The sequence below is a fragment of the Morone saxatilis genome, unplaced genomic scaffold (assembly GCF_004916995.1).
Source record: "Morone saxatilis isolate NCDOM2014 unplaced genomic scaffold, NCSU_SB_2.0 Contig15, whole genome shotgun sequence".
NCBI classification, from domain to species: domain Eukaryota; kingdom Metazoa; phylum Chordata; class Actinopteri; family Moronidae; genus Morone; species Morone saxatilis.
The window spans coordinates 3,083,972-3,104,053 of record NW_023339707.1 but is presented as its reverse complement, the minus strand read 5'-3'; the positions used below and the strand labels follow the sequence as shown (position 1 = coordinate 3,104,053).

The following is a 20,082-nucleotide window of genomic DNA, read 5'->3' as shown; positions in this document are numbered from 1 at the left end:
ACTCTGCATTGCCTGTAGGTGTGAATGTGAGTGTGTCTATGTCTCAGCTCTGTGATTGACTGGCAACCTGCCCAAAGTGTACCCAACCTCCAGCCCTGCTGTGACCCTCTAGGACAAGCAGTTTAAATTGTTTTGTTTGCTGTTTCTATTTTTGCTCTACCCGTTGTAAGAATTGTGATTTCAAATAATAAAGTCATACTTTCCTTATGCCAAACAAATGCAAACACATTTGTCTATTTCTTCAACTGCACACACATAAACACACACACACACACACACACAGATATTAATAAGCACCTGCTAGTCTCTGGAGCTTGTTCTGGGCATCTCTCAGTAGTTCCTTTGCTTCATCTCTGAGGCTCTCTGCCCGTTTCTTCGCATCCTTCACTGCCTTGGCCTTCGTATCAACCCGCTGCTGCACCTCATGGTATTTATCTGTCAGCTGGCCATCTAGAATCTGAGCATTAAGACAGCAGAGAGGGTTTTCTATACCAGCTGTGCATGTTTTTAAAGAGACATGGTGTGTGCACACACACAGACACACACCTGTTTGGCTTCATTTGCCTTGTCTCGTGCCATGGTGGCTGTCTCTTCGGCTCGGGCTGCTGCCATGCTGTTGTTGGCACGTTTGGTCTTTAGGGCATTGATCTCTCGTCCCAGTGTCCCGAGGCGGTCCATGGCATCATTCAGGTTCCTCTCACTGTTAGATGTCTCCGACTCAATCTGAGGACAGCAAGCACAGTGAACTCTGACCCTTCAGAAATATTACTGTTACATTTGCTTTTGTTGGATTAAGCACTGTGTTTGTACCAGGATGTGATGTCTCAAAATTGAGTCCTGGACGTTGATGTAATAACCTGTATGTATGTGTGTGTGTGTGTGTTGAATGCACATTGAACATAACTTTGCAAATGACATATTTCATGTTAGACATAGCATGTTTCTTTCCCCCTTTTTTTGGTTGGCTACCTGTGCCAGTCGGGCCTCAGTGTCCCCAATGTCAGTTTTGGCTCTGGCTATGGCCTTCTCTGCTGATGTCTGGGCATTCTTAGCATCCGTCAGGGCCTGTTTCACTGTCTCTGCTGTGGTCTTCACCCCTTCAGCCCGATGCCTTAACAATAACATTGTGTTACTGACAGTGAACGCTTTTAGTGTTGATGAATAAATATGAAACACTCTTTGTTAGTACAAATAATTCTGTACCAATACATTTGTTCTAAGTGTGACTCTATCCTGACTACCTTGCCCTCTTGGCATCCAGCAGCAGTTGCTCAGCCTTGCGGACATCATCCTGCGTCTGCTCCAGGATGGCGTCCACATTCGAAAGACTGCGAACCCGTTCCTTGATTTCATCAGCAAGATGTCTGATCTGGAGGGGTGAGGCAGGGATGGAGAGCTCCAACACGCGGTTCGCCACTGCCTCGATGCTGTCTGGGTCTGCGCCCTCCTCTGAGAGAACGAGAAGTGGCAGGGTCGACACAGGAGCGCAGCATGACTTTTCTACAGGTTCTTGGTTATCTTATACATGTAAAATATATCTATGATAAACCCAGCAGACTCACGAGTAAGGAAGTCTCTGATCTGTTTGATGAGGTCTCTCAGGTCATTGTTGGAGCGCTCCACTTTGTTCTTGGTGGCGGTGGCTTTGTCCAGAGCAGCTTGGGCTTTACCCTTGGCCTCCTCTGCCTTGCTCTTGGCCTCTGCCACCTGAATGAAAGGCAGAAATGCTTATAGAGGACACAATATACTGACAGATACAAATTATTCACCATAGCTGCAGTCTTTACTAGCCTTCAGTTATCTAACAGTGTTTACCAAGAATCGTAAATAAAGTCAACTGGTTTAGGTTTTTTAGTGTGCCCACATTCACTGAAATCAGTTTTGTCTAAGTGCACATACGTGCACATAGTGTACTGTAAAGTCTGAGCCCACACACTGGCACGAAATGAAAGTGAACAACTATGGATGTGAATTAGTGTGAAACTATACAGTGTATAGTAAAACTTAAAAACTTAAAATGCCTGCATTACGGTAAAATCACAGTGGCAAAGATGTAATTAAAACACTCTAAAAGAACTGCAAGGGATTCCCCTTAATCTGGAAAACACTTGCGAATAAGATTCAGACAGAAATTCCTGGCTGCATTCCATTTGGGTCTTATGAGAAGTGGACAAAAAGCCTTTTCTGCCTCCAAAGATTTTCCCTCTGTATTTAAAATTGCTGTAGAGACCCAGCTCCAGAAATGTGTTGACAAAAACCAAAACATCAATATTAATTGTCTATCCTAACAAATGCTATATATTTTAAACAGTTGAAGTCCAGTAACTATAATTCTCACAGGCCTCCATACCTTGGTAAATAGTCCCTCCACCTCTCCCATAGCTTTATTCAGCTCCTTCTCTGCGTGTTTTGCTCTCTCCAGAGCATTGTCAGCTACTGCTACAGCGCCGTTACAGTTTAGGCCTCCACAGTGACGGTTCCCTTCATCATCACGGCAACCTGCACCCCCACAAGGACTTTCCTCACAGGGAGCATCACCCGGTGCGCCGCAAACCTGTTGAGAACATGTAGTTTGTAGTTGTATGGAAATGATCAGGTGTATGTGTGCGAGACACGACTGTCCCGCAAAGCCAAACAACACGTAACAACAAATTTGGTCAATATTGAGTTAAGACCAGAGTTTGACATTTTGTTGTCTCTTTTAGTATCTAAACATGGGGTAATGTTTACAGTATGTACTGTAAAATATCTGTGAAAACACTGTTTAAGTGTCACAGAGACAAGCAGCTAGAAAGGTAAAGCAAGAGAGCTCTGAAAGTTAAAGCTAACTAGTGATATAGCCGAGACTAGTCGTAGCTAAAGCTTAATCTAATTTACTGTTGTTGTTAAACTGTTGATAATCCAGCATCTTCAGTTTGCTATCCCACTACAACATTATGGAAAAAGTCCCCAGCTAAACTCCTGCTAATGTTGGCTGCTGACTTGGTGATATCCTTGATGAAAATATGACATATTGTGGAGCGATCAGCATGAGGGGATACACCCCAAGCTCAGTACAATCATCAATCATCATATGCCATATTAATATTCGTGTGAATAGATGAACTTCTATGATTTGCAATTAAGCAACATTACGTGTAATATTTGTAAAATAAAGTTTATTGTTTTAAACAAACTGGCCAGCTGAATGAAGATATGTTCTTTCTGGATACTGTTTTCCCTTGAAGGCTTAAAAAGGAAATGTATGTGTGTAGTGTAATTACTTCTCTTTCCCTTTGTATGGCTGTAACAAACATAAAATCAATGCTAAAAGCTCCTTCAAATAATGAAGAATGTGCACAAACCTTCTCATTGATCTTCTTCATGTCCAGGCCCTGTGCTCTGGCATTGAGGTCTCCAAGTGCACGCTTGTTAGCGGCATTCTTGCGGTTGAAGTCGTCCTTCTTGGAGGCGATGAGGCGCTCAGTACGGCGACGAGTATCTGCAGATTGGCTGACTGTGCTGGGCTTGGTGGTTGTTGATTCATTGGCACGCCGCTCTGCATCACGCGACTTGTTGTAGGAGCTACGGATGCTGTCATACGCACCTAGAGGGAAGAGGAGGAAGAAAAGTACATTTTCACTTAGCACATTTCAGTTTAATCAAATTGATGGTGGAGTCATTTTTTTAGGATTACTAGGGATTACAGATTTTCTACTCAGTGATTAAAAAAGGGGAGAGGATAAAGAATAATGATGCTGCATGTGAGGGAAGTTGAGTAGGAGAAAGTGAAGGAAAGCTGACAGCAGCAGACAGTGTGAATAGTTGAATAATGAGGATTCTTTTTCTCACCTAGGAAGTTGGAGTTTTTTAGGATATCCAGTTGGTGGTGTAGCTGCTCTGAAGTGAGGTTTAGTTCTTTAGCCTCTCTCTCCAGAGCACTCAGCTCCTTGCTTGCCTCAGAGTTGCTGTCCTGGACAATGGTTAGGTCTCCTTCCAGGCGGTTCAGGGTGTCAGTGGTCTCACCGATCTGCGCTCTGCAGGGCAAGACAAGCAGTTGTTGAGGGATGTACATTGTAATCCTGATTCCATGACCCCCATCAAGTATCATCATTTGATACTGTTACCTTATGAGGCAGTAAAAATGATTATATATAATGACTATATAAATATTTTCATATAGGCTATACCTAAGATCTTCAATAAGCTCCATTAGGGTAGCGACGGCTGCAGCAGTGGCGTTGCGTGCGTTGACAATGCCTTGAGCTTGTGCCAGTTTCTCCTCCAGGTCTCTAAAGGCCTTCTCATAGGCCCCAGTAAGCCCAGTGGTCTGAATCTCATGGGCACGCTCTGCCAGAGTCTTGGTACGCACTGCCAGGTCCTGGTAATGAGACAAAATTGTGAAGAGAAAGATTGTGGTTGACTCTTAATCAATCAGTTATTCAACAGGGTGAAGATTAAATGCCCTCTTCTGCATGACACTGCACCTGCACAATGCGATCCCAATCCCCGAAACACTGGTGACAGGGCTGACAGTTGGGGAACTGGCCGGAGAAGCCTCTGGCACACTGATCACAGCGGACACCTGACACCCCCTGCTGGCAAACACAGTGGCCGGTCACCCGGTTGCACTGAGAGGTCTCAATGCCTCGCCAGTCACAGTCGCAAGCTGGAAGGGGAGAGAGGGAGAAGAGGAGAGTGTGCAGTGAACATGGAACAACAAGACTTACTGTATAATGAGTAAATCTAATTTGTTTAAACTTAGGTATCTTTGTTAACTGCAAAACAGAGTGTGCTATTTATTGATTATGAGGCTGCTGTAAGGCCTCATACTGGTAAGTTGTGTCACTGTTCTGAAATGAACCACAATCAGAATTCTAATAAAATGCTCTAAAACATTTTGTAAATTTTACATTTATGTAGGCCATCATAAATATTGAATGCAATCATTTGCATCTAATATTTCTTCATTTTCAAACAGTCTTGGTTATTCTGAAAATAAAATGTAGAACATACTCATTATTTGAAGCTACTAAGAGGCACATATGGCAGTAGAGTAGATATCTCCAATATATCTCCAATTCCCTCTGAACAGTCCTAAATATGTTATATTAGGGCCTGCACTGGAACACAAGGTTTGCCATGCATTCTAATTTCTACCTGTTTCCCCTTTTCCTTTACCTGTTGTTGCTACTGCTGTAGTGTCACTGTATAAACTCCTGTAACAGTAGCTAAAGCATTTTAGCAGAACAGTTAACACTAACCAAATCCTAGCTGATGCTACCTATAATGTTTTAGTTTAGTTTGACATTATGAGAATATAGATGTTATTTTTATTATTATTATAATGTTAATGTTACTAGTTGTTGAGGAGGAGTGCCTGCTGAACTAATAATAATATTTCTATCTATCTACTGTGCAACCCACCTCTCTGTCTGAGCAGCTATAAAGCCAAGGAGCACTTCACTTTTGCATCAAATCCTGTCTTTATTATGCTCACCGCAACTACACCATTTCCCCAAAAGCATGTATTGTGTCTTAATGTTCCTAACCTCTGCACTGTGTCCTGGGGTCTCCCCAGTAGTTCTCCTGACAGTCTGTGCAGGTCTTCCCTCCAAAGCCATCACGACACTGACACTGCCCAGTAAACTGCATGACAGAAAGTGGATAGGTACATATAGATATAGAGCCATGGCACATCCATTTCTTTTGTTCCTGCCAGTATGAATATATTTATACTATCAGGAGATTATTTGAATGTATTCAGGTCAGAGCATTCCCTACCTCATTACATGAGGAGGTGACAGAGTTGTTGGGATCACAGCCGCAGGTTTCACAGCCCCTCCCGCTGGCCAGGTTCCAGTGGTTGGGCGCGCAGTGGTCACATGTCAGACCTATGACATTTAGTAGACACTGGCACTGCCCTGTGGTACGCTGGCACACACAGTCCTCACGCTCCATACACTGGCTGCGTTCAGTACCCAGGAAGTTACACGTGCACTCTGAAAGACAAATAGGCAAAAAAACATGCCATAATTATGATAGTCCTCTTTTTTCATTAACATTTTTTCGATGAACTCACTCCTGCAGTTGCGCCGAGAAGCGTCCCCAAAATAGCCGCTCTTGCAGATGCCACAGTTGGGGCCCTCAGTGTTGTAAAGGCACTTCCTGCACTCTCCGGTTTGCCTGTCACAGGCGTCCATGTCTGACATATCTATGTTGTTGTTACACTGGCATGGCTGGCAGCGTCCTCCGGGCTGAGAGGGGTTGCCGTAATAACCGGGGGCACATTCCTCACATCGGGCACCTGAATCAGGAGAAAAAGCGGAAAAAAAGAAAAGAGAACAAGAGTTACAATAAGAAGGGAGGGGAAGGAGTAGATATAATAATTGCTGCTGTTATGAGAAATAAAATATATTTGCAGTAAGCATGGGTGAAGTCCAAGCTGTTTTTAGGGTGTATGAAACAGCAGGAAGCAGGAAACTTGTGCATTTACAGCAGTAGAATCAACATGTAATCTTGTTTCAACAAAGTAATGAGGACCCTCCTTATACGATGGGATTTTGTTCTAGACTGAAACTACAATATTTTCAGTGGATACTTCCATTGAATGAAACAGTCAGTCTACTATGGCAAAGCATGAACATTATTATATTAATACAGCATGTTACTACAATCAGTTTCATTACTCATCATCACTCAGTGGGGTTGGGTTAACTAGTTCTCATTAGTCATGTGTCTTTGTCATCACACCCTTCTTCAGTAGAATATGCAACACATTACTATACTTGATTACATAATAGACTATAACATTAGACAAGAGTCATTTACGTTTCATGATTTTGTCATGATATCTCATGGTATGTGTGAAAACATCTGATCAATTTAAATCGACGGTCAGTTTAAACGTTTTTAAGCAGTTTCCACAGGCAATGAGTTGTGCTGCCCCTGATTTGGATTAAGTAGCCTAGACCTCTACTCTATGCAAATGAGAAGCAGCCAACAGGACACCTCATCTCTTGAAACTATTGGCGCTACCAAAATGCATTGCATAGACAGTGAATGAAACCATGGAAATGACTGATATTTGTGGACAAGTACTATCAGTCTGCTTCAAGAAATTGCACAGAGACAGATATAACCAATATGGACACACCCCTGTCCTATCCCACACTGTGTTGCGTCTTGTGTTTGGTTAAATCTGTACCATATCTGTCATAAACTACTGCTATATACTGTACCCTACAGCTACAACAATAGTCAGGCAGAGTACTGGATTCTTTTGCCAGTGAACCACTGTTTTTTTCTTTTACTGTTTCCCTCATACTTGGCATATTTGAGTCTAGCAGAAAAAGGAAATTAGAGAAAGAAGGAATGAGAAGGTGGGGAGAGGTGAAGAGTAGGGCTGGCAGACTAAAAGGAGGATTAGATGAGAGTGAAACAGAAAAAAGAGAAAGTTGGATGAAGGTCAGGAATGAAAGAGAGGGGACGTAGATTCAGTGGTGAGCAGAAAGAGGTAAAGTTGGGTAGAAAAGTGTAATCAGCTACAGTTTTTCTTCGAGTTTTTGCAGTGACTTTCAAAAGTACAGGTCGAATGAGGTATTCGATCTGCTCTTCGTTGTGCTTCACTTGAAAAGCCAGGCTGGTAAAAAAGAAACATCAGTGTACATACCAAGCTGTATGGCTATATTGTTGTATCAGTACAGCTCCTTTTCAGCTCTACTGGGAACATTCACGCAGACCTGGTTCAAATCTTGTTTTGAAATGACTTAACCACTGTCAGTATAATTTTAGGGACAATCATTTGTCCCTTTAGTGCCATATAAAACACTGCAGTCACAGAAAAGTATTTGAAAGAGTATTCTTTGAGCCAGGTCTCACACATGGGCAGGAGTGCACTGTGGCACAGCAGCACCGCTGACGGGAGGGGTGCTGAAGCCATGCATGGGTAGGATTGGTAAAGTGGAGGGTTGGTGGTAGAGGATCGGGGAGAAGGAGTGGGAGGGACGGGGGTCAACCATCATTACTCACGCTTAAAAATGGTCACCCCGGAGCGTTTAACAATCCCTGTGCCAGTAATACAGGGGAGGGAGGAAATGACACAGGTTACCATTCACCAGAGCCCACTGAGAAACATCATTCTTATCTCATCTGAGTTATATCCTTTGTCTTGTCATAAAGTAGAAGATTAGTTTTATTACTAATATTTTTCAGAAGTGCTCATAAGGATGGACTCTGCTAGACTGGCCTGCTATTAGCAATGGGTGTTCATAGTCCCCAGAGGATGACTCCTTTCCTTTAGCATCTTTGTGATGTGTGCCAATTAGCTAATCAAGCAAGCTAAAATGATACACTAATATGGTGAATATGATAAACATTATACCTGCTAAAGGATATCCTCACAGAGCTGCTTGTGTGGCTGTAGTTTAAAGGTCCATCTCATTCAGTGAGGTTATTTTTACTTTAACATCAGCTCTTTCTTAAACAGAACTCCACTTAGCTACAAACCACACTAATGATGAACTAAAACTAAGTGGTATCTTTTAGCTTAAGGTGATCCACTGCGGTGCCCCTTGGCTTGATAAAACATATCACAGACAGAATTACACTTTATACATGCGACTCAGATGAGGCTTTGTGGTAATGTTATAAACTCAAACACTGACACAAAGTGCATCATAAAGGATAGTATGATGATGCAGTTCTATAATGTTCAGGTGTTCAACAGGTGTTCACAATGTCACAGGTTCTGTAGAAAATGAATCACCCTCTTTAGTTACAATGAACTTCTATGTTAAATTTATTGTAACTACAGAGACATGTGGACACACCGATGACTTCCTCAGCATCACTTTCTGAGGACAAAAAAGGGAGACACAGAGCAGAAAGCAAGGACTGATGGAAGAGGGAGGACAACAGAAGAAAATGCAGAGACAGAGCAAGAGTACAAGCATCGTCTGAGTTTTACCTGTGTAACCCTGGTTACAGTTGCAGATAATTTGTCTGTTGCGGTTGTCCTGGTAACAAGAAGCAGCAAAATGGCGTCCACTGTGGGGCCCATCTGGACAGGGGCACGGACGACACTGACCACCGGACGCTATGCCTAAAACTGGGTTACCATAGTAACCGTTCGCACACCTACAGAAATGACAGAAGGGTTTACTCAGTTAAACACTTGTGATTAAAGGATTAACGTATACTGCTCAGCTGGAATGAGGAATATGCAAAAATAGATTTGAGTCTAAATGGATTTAAGTTCCATAACTACAGAAACACAAGAACAAAAAAAAGTTTTTCTACAATAGTTAGTTTTCAATTTAATTTAATAATAAAGTGTTATTTTGTGTACTATAAAAATCCTGTGAACTATAAGTAACTGTAACTGCTAACTAACTGTGCAACAACAAAATTTTTCTATTCAATATATTCGTTTTTGTATTTTTTTTTAGCAAATACGAAGGGACTGATAAACACAACTGCACTTACTTTCTTTGCCCCCATATTGCTAGGACTTAACACTGAAACATCACCTGTCACACTTGTCTCCTCCCGTGTTGTCCCTACAGCGGACGCAGGCTCCAGTCCTCTGGTCGCACTCGTCAGCATGTCCATTACACTGGCAGGGTCGGCAACTGGGGAAGCCCCAGTAACCTGCCTGGCATCCGTCACAGTGCTGACCAAATGCTCCCGGACGACACTGACACTGACCAGTGAACTTATCACAAAGTCTTGTCATGGAGCCTTCCAAGCTGCAACCGCAGGCTGGACGGAGGGAGGAAAGGTAAAAAGAGAGAGTAAAGGAAGGAGGAGATCGCAGGAAGTGAGGGGAAAAGGAGAAGGAAAAAATAAGAGATAAGTATGATGGGAATAAATAACTTGAGTAAAGGGGCTTCAGATTTTCAATTATGCACTCAAACAGTAGAGGGCGCCAGCAGCATAGCATATAACTAATCAAAGGCACTGCACAGTCACTTTAATTTGTAAATAGAATAAAAGAACAAAATGCAAGCATTTAATTGAGTGTCAATGTTGAACTCAAGCAATCTGATTGATATTTTTCAGTAAAACTGCTTCATTAGTTGTTGTACAGTCTGTACCTTACTAAGCTCTTCCAGGGAAAGTTTAAAAACCCAACCAGCTCAGGGATGTAAAATATGGAAATATTGTTATGTTACATCATATCATCCATAAAGGCCCAGAGCTCCTCACCCATGCAACCCGAGGGTCCAAAGCCGTAAGTTCCCGGAGCACACTGGTCACAGCGCCGAGCAATCACATTGGGCCTGCAGCGGCACTGGCCCCCACGGACATCACACATGGAGCTGATGGACCCCTGAAGATCGCAATTACAAGCTGGAGGAGGACAGAGAAGCACAGGCATGAAGTCACTGAACCATAATATATGGGAAAATCATGCACATTGAATCCTGAGAACAAGAACATATCTGTATGACTGTAAGGTTAATGTGATTCATTTAGTTTTACAGGTCCCCAAAGTCCAGCTTTTTGTGTAAGGAAATAGAAACTATGATGATATTGCAGCTATTGTGTATAGCTTTTAATTCTTAAGAAGATGGTAAAAATGTTTTTGGACCTGTATATCTTCTGTCTGTAAATATAACTCCCCTATTTACTCTTCTTTAGCTCTGTTTTTGGTCTCTACCAACTCCTGAGAGAAATATCTTGCTCTTATACTGCAAGTAAAATGGTCTAATAAAAAATCTGAAGAAATCTTATAAACCAATAATAAATAAAAAAAATACATACATTCTATATGTTAAAATGTATATATTTTTTTCCTTCACAGGGAGGTCAGAGTAAAGGTCATGTAACCCAGCAGCCTACTGCACAGTAAAAATCCTAACTGTCATTCAAACAAGGCAAAAGCATTTTAATGAAGCTTCATCACTCACGCAGAGCCCCGTCATTTATGATGGCTGACATGCTGGTGATGAGCTTGGCACAGGTGTCACTCATCAGCGGGCGGGTCACACTCTTCGCCCCCTCGTGGCAGCGATACCGCTCATAGGTCTGCTTCCTGTTACTAGAAGCTGGATCCCCTGTATTGAACATCTCCATGGAGGTGTGGCGGGGCATCAACGCAATCTGGAGATGAACAGGGATTTATGGAAAGGAGGAGAGAGGGTGATGTTTTTGTGTGGAATGAAAACTACACTTACTCTGAATGAGTCAGATGCTTATTTTAGAGAAACTGGAAGAAGAAATTCGTCTCACCGAGTCCACAAGGAGGACAGCGTTGGCCGCTCCGTTGAGGATACTGTTGGCGTCTTGATAGCGTCTGAACTCAAAGCGGAGGGTGTAAGTTACACCTCTCTCCAGACACACAGGCTGAGGAGGGACCATAAACCTGGAGCAAACACAAGCAGCAAACAGCTGACACTCAGCTATTGTGTATGTGTGAGTGTGTGTGTGTTTGTGTATGTATGCATGAGTGTGTGTGTATGCTTAAGGCACAGACCTGGCTCCAGCAGGCAGGGAGACAGTGAGTCTGTCATCATCTGGAATGGTGTTTCCACAGGGGCTGCTGGTAGGAATCGGCCCTGGACGAATCACTGTTAGTCTAACCTCCTCCCAGTCTCGGGGCATCTAGGTAGAATCAGCGTAAACATGGGTAAACATGTCTTCAAAAGAAAACTGATGATGAGTCAGTCAATCAAGTGTGAAAATGGAAGTGGGACAGTTACAGTGATTGTTATCATGTATATGTAAAATATATGATGATTTATAGGCAAAGGGCTGAAGCACGCAAAACCACCAGCAAGATGCTCCTTTAAGGTTATTAGTCAGTGAGATATATAGTTTAAAATGTTATCTTATTGGCAAGAAGAAGAGATTGAATACCAGGCTGACTAATGTTCCTGTTTCTATCGGAGAAGCTTGCCGGTGTATTTATAACCTCCCCCAAAAGAGACTGTCCACAGTCATGACTGTGTCTCCACACTCTGACACGGAGTGGGAGGGTGTAAGGGCCGGATTGGAATTGGGCTTTCTTGTTCGCGTGAGTTTGGCAGGCAACTAGCGGAGAAAATCACTCATCTGGGACTATAAAAATCCACTCTCAACTCTCATATTTTAAGACAAATGTATGAAGGTATTGACCTTCTCAGCAAGAGAGAGAAAAAGTGTATATCAGAAATGTTTAATTAATTAATCATTTTCTCAGGAATCCCCGAAAGCACGACAGATAACCCCGACATACGTTCGCAACTTCATGCAATCCACTCTCAAACTCCCGTCAGACGGCGTTAACAAAATCACATTTCACCGCATACATCGCCTTGGAGCCCGTGCCCATGTTACAAGCCCCGCCCTCTTTAAATAACAAACGAACTTCGTCTCTCTTGCTCACCCTTGACTGATCTCTCTCTCTCTCTCTCTCTCTCTCTCCCCTCTCTATACTCCTTACCTTTGCTCACTCCATCATAATTACTGCATCCATCTACAACAAAAAAATTACAATTGCCAACATATATAGTCCCAATTCCGACAATCCATCCATTACAAGAATCTACAGATATCATAATCCGTGGCGATTTCAATAGAGTAATTAACCCCACAATCGACGATCAAGCACCGCAGGCAATTTACGATCCTGGGACTCTACTGAACTATTAAAACAATACATGACAGATTTTGGTCTTGGCGACAGTTGGAGATTGAGCAACCCATCGTCAAGAGAATACACTTATTTTTCTCCACTACATCAGTCATTCTCTCGTTTAGACTTCTTTCTGATCAGTAATACATTTTTAAGTAAGGCATCCAAGACCATCATACATCCAATCATAATTAGTGACCACGCTCCAGTATCCCTCTCCATAAAAATTGAATCAGCTGTAAAATACTCTCCCTGCTGTCGCTTTAATACCTCATTACTCAAAGACTCTGATTTCACTGCTTTTATACAGAGAGAGTAGGCATCCTTCTTGGAATTGAACAACTCCACTGAAATTTCATATTCAGTACTATGGGAAACCGGTAAGGCAGTAATTAGAGGACAAATAATATCATACTCAACAAACGGGGAAAAAAAGGAACAGGAACTAGAAAAACATCTTGAACAAAAAAAGAAACAACTTACAGATATCTATTTAAACAACCCTAACAAACAGATAAAAAAGGAGCTATATAACACCAAATTTCAGTTAGATGAAATTATAAGCAAAAAAATTTTTTTGATACAACTCAAATGAGACAACTTCGAAAATAGCAATAAACCAAGCAAATATTTAGCTAGCTAACTACAACGTAAAAAAGAGAAAGCAATAATTTCAAGTATAAAAAACTAAAAAAAAACTTATATTCTTAAAATACAGACCCCGACCCATTAAAGATACAATCATTCTTTAATAACCTGGACTTACCCAAACTATCCAAACAAGATGCAGAAACACTTGACAGACCACAGACCATTAACTTCAGATGAACTGTACAAATCCCTACTCCAGATGCCCAACAATAAATCACCCGGACCTGGCGGCTTTCCCTTCGAATGTTATAAACACTTTTGGCATATATTATCCCCCCTATTTTACAAACTAACATTAGAAATTCAAAAAACATCACAAATTCCTCCACACATGAATACATCTGTTATATCAGTTCTACTCAAACCCAATAAAGACCCAACGCAACCTTCTAGCTACCGCCCGTTATCACCTATAAACACAGACTTAAAAATCATCACCAAAGCTCTAGCTATCAGATTAGAAACAGTTATCTCCACCTTAATACACCCCGACCAGACAGGATTTATTAAAAAAAGACATGGCTCGGACAATTTACGAAGATTATTTAACATCATCAATCTTGCACAACAAACTCAAACCAAAACAATAATCGTATCACTAGATGCACAAAAAGCATTCGATCAAGTAAACTGGATTTTTTTATTACGGTATAGATTTGGTTTTGGGGAGTCGTTCATCCATTGGATTAAAACACTATACACCTCACCTAAAGCTACTGTCACCATAAACGGGATCACGTCACACAGCTTCACACTTCACCGGGGCTCCATCTTTATTCGCTATCTTCATAGAACTACTTGCTGCCGCTATACGTCAAAACAATATCATCAAAGGAGTTGACACCACAAACCACCAGCACAAAATAAGCCTTTACGCAGATGATGTTTTATTGTACTTACAGGACCCATTACCGTCACTAAAAGAAACCTTTAATCTTATGAACATATTTTCAAAAATCTCCAACTACACAATAAACAGGACAAACTTCTCACTTCCACTTCACACTGAGAATATTAGATAGTTAGGCATTTCCCCCAGGCTGTCAAGAGTTGTTTCATCTCAACTACAATCCATGATTAAAAACAATAGAAGATGATCTCCAGCGCTGGATGAATCTACCACTATCTCTATTAGGACGAATAGCCACAGTCAAAATGAAAATACTCCCCCACATCAATTACTTTTTCTCAATGCTACCCATCATACCGACAGACAATTGGTTCAAATCTATTGACTCTATCATTACTCATTTCTACTGGAAAAATAAAAAAGCAAAAATTAAATTATCTACTTTACAAAAAAGCAAACACAATATATTGCAAAATGGATCCACCAAACCAACCACAATACCTCATGGTCAGACCTAGAACAGCACTATTGCCAAAACATCTTACTTTCAGATCTACCTTTCCTAAATACAACCATCAAACGACATCCCTGCTTCAAAAATACAGTAATCTCCACAACTCTGACAGCCTGGTGGAAAGTCATCAAGATCTTCAATTCCACTCCAGCACCATGTAAATACACACCAATATGGCACAACCCTGATTTTCAACTCCACAACAATCCTCTTCACTATCACACACAAAGAGGTATCACACATCTCCGCCATCTTTTTAACAATAATCAGTTTATAGATTTCAAGGACCTCATACAGAACCACGGGATTGATAGATATCAATTTTTTTAATATATTACTCACAACTTAAATCCCATACTCAAATCACAATGACTAAATGGCGAACAGACTAGAACCCGTTTGGAAATATTGCCACATGATTACTATTTCTTACACAAATTAAAATAAGACTAAACTCCAAAACTATACACGACGTAATATTATGCTCCAGGATGATTCAATAACACTCCCTAATCAGCCCAACTGGAACGTTGATTTAACATCTCTCCTTCATCAAGACCTTCTGGATAGATATAAATAAAACTATATTTTCCATGAATGCAAATACAAACCTTCGAGTTAACAAATACAAAACCATCCACCGGAACACACATCACACATAATAAAATGCACAAAATGGAACTAGTACCCACAAGACATTTGCTCACAAGCACAACAGGAACAACAGATAATTACTCTTCACCACACTCGTGGGCTTGTCAACCGGATTCACTCCTTTTTGAACTCTGTCACAAAAACACCTCTCCACCATACTCGGACTGCAGAATCCTCTTCTCCATCCCGCACAGCTCCTGCTTACTAGGAGAGACACTTCAGTAATCACCATACCAAACAAACACAAGAACAGCTTGCTAATTTCTCTAACTGTCGCTAAGAAAACAATTCTCCTAAATTGGAAATCAAAAAACTCAATAAACATCAATCTCTGGATCAATCTTCTCTTGGAACATATTTCTATGGAAAAAATCACACATTTCTAACACCTCAAAACACATCACTTTTTTTCCTTTTTCTCTTGGTTTCTTATCTCCCTTAATTACAATATTCTCTCTTCCTGTTTTTCTTTTGCTCTTCCTTTATTATTATTACTATTATTATTATTACTATATTATCACTATTATTGACTATGACTGTGATAATTATTATTATTATTATGCTCATTTTGTTGAGTGTGTTTATAAATATTAGTACGAATATGCTTATGACTGAATATTATGATTCTGATTGTTGTTACTATTATTGTTATTATTACCATATCATCATCATAACTAAAGTTTCTTATCTTATTTATCTTTCATATCATCATCATAACTGTATTTATCATATCGTCATCACAAATATAGTTTCTTATCTTATTTATCTATCATATCATCATCACAACTATAGTTTCTTATTTATTTTTTTATTATTTTTTTCCTAAACAATAATCACAATAATGACATTATTATAATCAATATAAATTATTGATATGTCCACTATATATATTGGTATGTCCACTATATTATGTTATTATATATTATATTATAATGTCTATTGCCCTATATTATCTTATCTTATCTCACATTATCTTAGGTTAAATTATATTGCTCTATACTATGTTAATGTATGCCATATTGTATTGCAGATTATTATTTATTTATTTATTTTTCTCTTTTTCTTTCCTCTTCCTTCTCTTCTCATATTTATACTTTTTAATTTATTTACTTATTTATTTTTATTGTATCATCTATCTATGCCATATTATATGTGTATATTATACCATACCATCTGTCTCTCATCCACATGCACACACGCATGCACGCACACACACACCTATACTACCTATATACATATCATTGTAACTTTACGTTGTTTTCTGTTGTTATCTGTACCGTATGGCCACTAACTGTACTTGTAGTCCACGTGGTGTGATGTATTTGTCCCTCATGTCACCTTGTCTGTCACCTTATTTCACCAATATAAAAAAAAAAAAGATAAAGGCACACGTACACATACACACACACACCTGTGACTCATAGCGGATAAGCAGGTCATATTCCATGGAGTAAGGGACGTTACTGATGAGGAACTCCAGGGTGCCACCCTCGGGTACCCGAGCAAACCCAATGCCCGTCCATGTGGCGGGCCGACCTGGTTGGTGCTCCCTGGTCTCCAGTGTACTGCCCTGAGAATATACAGACGTATTCAGATATATTTTTAAATATATTTTCAGACTAAAGCCACAGAATCCCTCCAATATAAATGTGTGCTGATAAAGAAGACAGGTGGTCTCACCTGCCCCATTTTGGCTAACTCTGCCTCATAAAGGAAGTGATCCAGAGCCATGAAGAAATATCCAGACTCCACCTGCGTACACTGGCGTCCTGTCATGTGACTGCGGCAGCGACACTGACCGCTTTCCATGGAGCAGCTACAGAGAGGACATAAATAGCTTTGTTATTTCAATGCTACAACAATTACTATTTCAGGTTTTACTGTTAATCTTTTAAATTAGGTTTAGGCTTAGTGTTAGAAAAAATCATAACTAAAGTCATTACTACCTTGTAACAAGACAATAAACAAGTAAAAACAAGTGTCTACAGCCATGCTAGCAGCTCTGTGAGTCTAAATGTTAAACGTTAACATCAGCATACTAACATGCACACAGTGCTAACGTGCTGATATAATTTTTACCATGTTCACCATCTTAGTTCAGCAGGTAAGCATAACAACATTAGATAATCAGCACTAAACTCAAAGTAGAGCTGAGGCTGATGGGGATGCCATTAGTTTTGTAAGTACTAGATCATAAACCAAAGTATTGGACATATTGAAATTCTGAGCTGGTAATAGCACTTGACGAAGTTAGAAGATCACCAAATTTATTAAAATTTTCATGGCAATCCATGCAATATTTGTTGAGAAATTTCACTCAAAACCAAAATTGGTGGCATTATAGAAAAATTCAGGGGATCATCCTCAGTGGGTTTCATCCTCCATGGAATGATTAGTGTGTGTACATATTTCCATGGCAAAAGATCTTACAGTTGATGAGATATTCCAGTTTGGACTAAAGTGTTGGGCGGATCTACATTGCCATTTCGTTAGCATGGCTAACAACAGCAAAACTACAAAATTAACCTAATTAGTGTATGATGTATGAATAGAGGATGTCAACTTCTAGTGGCACAGCCAATTAATCCATTACATAATTAACATGACAAATTATTGCCCACAGGGTAAAGGTAGAGACCAGTAAATCAGTACACAAAGCTGTAGCTTCTATTTTAGGCAGAGTGATTAATATCTGAGTGTTATGTCTCAAAGATAAAAACATCTGTAAGGGGCCTCCATGCTATGTAATGTCATTTGTAACAGCTTCATACTTGATGTGTGACCTGTGACTCAGGATTAAAGCGACAGTATCACTCACTGGTTGTCCAGGGCTCCTCCGATATCACACTCGCAGCCCCTACAGCCGTTCAGGTCGTGGCTCAGAGCCCAGTGTTCTGGCTAGAAATGCAGAAGGACAGACAGAGGGCAGAGTGATTGACAGACAGAAACAGAAGGCGACACAACAACCACTCAACAGTTAACAGAACAGATAGACGTGATGCATTGCTCTCCTGGAACTTCCGCTGTCATAAGTGTGAGTCATACTCTCACCATCTATCTAGCTCTCTAATCCAATAAAACAACAATCATAGCTTTGGGGCATGTCATTACTGCCCGTTTCCTTTCAGTTGACATTGTGAGATTTTCCTCTCTTTCAAAAAGAGCTGACGTGACAGTGGGAATGCTGAATTTATTTTGCAGTCAGCAATCTTTTTATCTTGAGTATGTTTTGGCTGATGTATTTGTGCTTAGCTAAGTCTTGTGGTTTCTCCCTCAGTGTTATATAAGAATTTGGTCACTTTTATATTTATTTGCATCAATCTAGTTCAAGTTTGTGGACAAAACTCATCATCCATCCATCTACAGTAATACTAGTCTGTGGCTGGCTGTCTTCTTGCTAGTCTGTTACACTTAATAGCTATTTGGAAAGCGAACAAGGGAAACTCTAAGTCAGTAATGACATTAACTTTTTTCTTTGGTGAGTCAGCTTCTTTTTCTGTGTAGGTGGATATTTATACTGGTATTATTTATTTATTTGTTATTAAATATGTTTTTACCACAGTGCAGTACTTTTTCTTTTCTGGAGGATTTTTCAATTCTGTCCAATGTTGACATTACATTATTGCCAGTAAAAGGAGGGCTAATCAGAAGACAAGATCCACTTTCGGGACCAGGTCCAGGCCCTGGCCATTTTAGGCCTGCTGTAAGCCACACCAACCGGACAAGCCTCAAATCACTGGGCTAAATTTAGACACAGGGCCCAGGCAGGAGCTCACATTCCTGCCTACACTATTCCTGGCTGAGTAGGTTTAGGACAAGAGGTTGAATTATAACAGGAAGCTGATCTGAGCTGAGCTAACATCTTGGGCTGCTGGACTGAAAGTGTGGGAGGAAAATATGAGAAAGAAACTGAGAATGAGAAGAAGAGGATCAGCAACACTAATTTAGAAGCTAAGAGGAAATGAGGAAAATGAAAGATACAGGTGATATGGGCCTTGGAGTGAAATGCAAGGGAAAAAGATTCAATGCTTACTTTCAAATTTAATTGTGTCATGTTTAGTGTCAAATAAAAGACATTGAAGTGACAGAAGTGGTCAAAAAAGAAAAAGACAAAAAGATGAAAACAGTGTTATTCATGGAAAAAAAAAGGACAGCAAGCGAAACAAGAAATATATGTAAGGGTTTTTCATCCACTGTCACATTACCAACAAATAGGGCTTATTAGCAGTGGTAAAGTGAGAGAGAAAACAAAAGTCAGGCCAAAAAAAACACATTCTTTTTTACAATCTTACCAAACACTGGTCACAGCTGCGTCCAGTGACAAGACGCTTGCAGAAGCAGTCTCCACTGACTGGGTCACACTGGGAGCTGCCTGACACTGTTCCCCTGTGGTCACACTGGCATTCTGGCAGCACAGGGTAGGTAGAGGGACAGGGTAGAGGGCAAAATGTATGAGGATTCTCACAGATATATAATTAGTTGTTGCAGCACATAATAAAGCAAACACTTTAAAACTTTTATGTGACCCCGATTAGCAGATTATATATTATATATATATGTATTATTACAAAGCCTAGCATGCAAGGGCAGTCGTTTCCACTGAGGATGTGGGGGGGGACATCCCACTCACTTTCCCCCTCACACCACTTTCACAGTTTTTGCTTGATTCATTCACTAAAGTCACTACAGAAAATGTCTTCCTTCTGTTAAGTAACCTAAAGTGCCTCTCAGGCAACATACAATCTGCCCTCTCCTCTGGAGGTTGTACAGTCAAGCCCGAAATTATTCATACCCCTGGCAAATTTTGACTTAAAG

General features: G+C 40.5%; 1 protein-coding gene across 3 annotated transcripts in view; it reads right to left on the bottom strand.

Annotated features, from left to right (window-relative positions):
* Positions 1-20,082, bottom strand: part of lamb2 (laminin, beta 2 (laminin S)) — a 51,790-nt gene that overhangs the window by 2,414 nt on the left and 29,294 nt on the right. For 2 of the 3 annotated variants that reach the window (XM_035656130.1, XM_035656132.1), the window contains 24 exons: positions 19,560-19,672; positions 18,086-18,165; positions 16,948-17,083; positions 16,679-16,837; positions 11,459-11,586; positions 11,215-11,347; positions 10,893-11,085; positions 10,189-10,332; positions 9,510-9,741; positions 8,948-9,117; positions 8,011-8,046; positions 6,062-6,286; positions 5,764-5,981; positions 5,532-5,628; positions 4,467-4,648; positions 4,170-4,360; positions 3,832-4,016; positions 3,345-3,586; positions 2,351-2,554; positions 1,563-1,707; positions 1,242-1,449; positions 970-1,111; positions 547-723; positions 298-457 (listed from right to left, as the gene is read on the bottom strand). In XM_035656130.1, coding sequence (XP_035512023.1) covers positions 298-457; positions 547-723; positions 970-1,111; positions 1,242-1,449; positions 1,563-1,707; positions 2,351-2,554; positions 3,345-3,586; positions 3,832-4,016; positions 4,170-4,360; positions 4,467-4,648; positions 5,532-5,628; positions 5,764-5,981; positions 6,062-6,286; positions 8,011-8,046; positions 8,948-9,117; positions 9,510-9,741; positions 10,189-10,332; positions 10,893-11,085; positions 11,215-11,347; positions 11,459-11,586; positions 16,679-16,837; positions 16,948-17,083; positions 18,086-18,165; positions 19,560-19,672 — 3,900 coding nt within the window. The remainder of the gene's footprint in view (positions 1-297; positions 458-546; positions 724-969; positions 1,112-1,241; positions 1,450-1,562; positions 1,708-2,350; positions 2,555-3,344; positions 3,587-3,831; positions 4,017-4,169; positions 4,361-4,466; positions 4,649-5,531; positions 5,629-5,763; positions 5,982-6,061; positions 6,287-8,010; positions 8,047-8,947; positions 9,118-9,509; positions 9,742-10,188; positions 10,333-10,892; positions 11,086-11,214; positions 11,348-11,458; positions 11,587-16,678; positions 16,838-16,947; positions 17,084-18,085; positions 18,166-19,559; positions 19,673-20,082) is intronic. The other variant, XM_035656131.1, reaches the window with a different exon arrangement.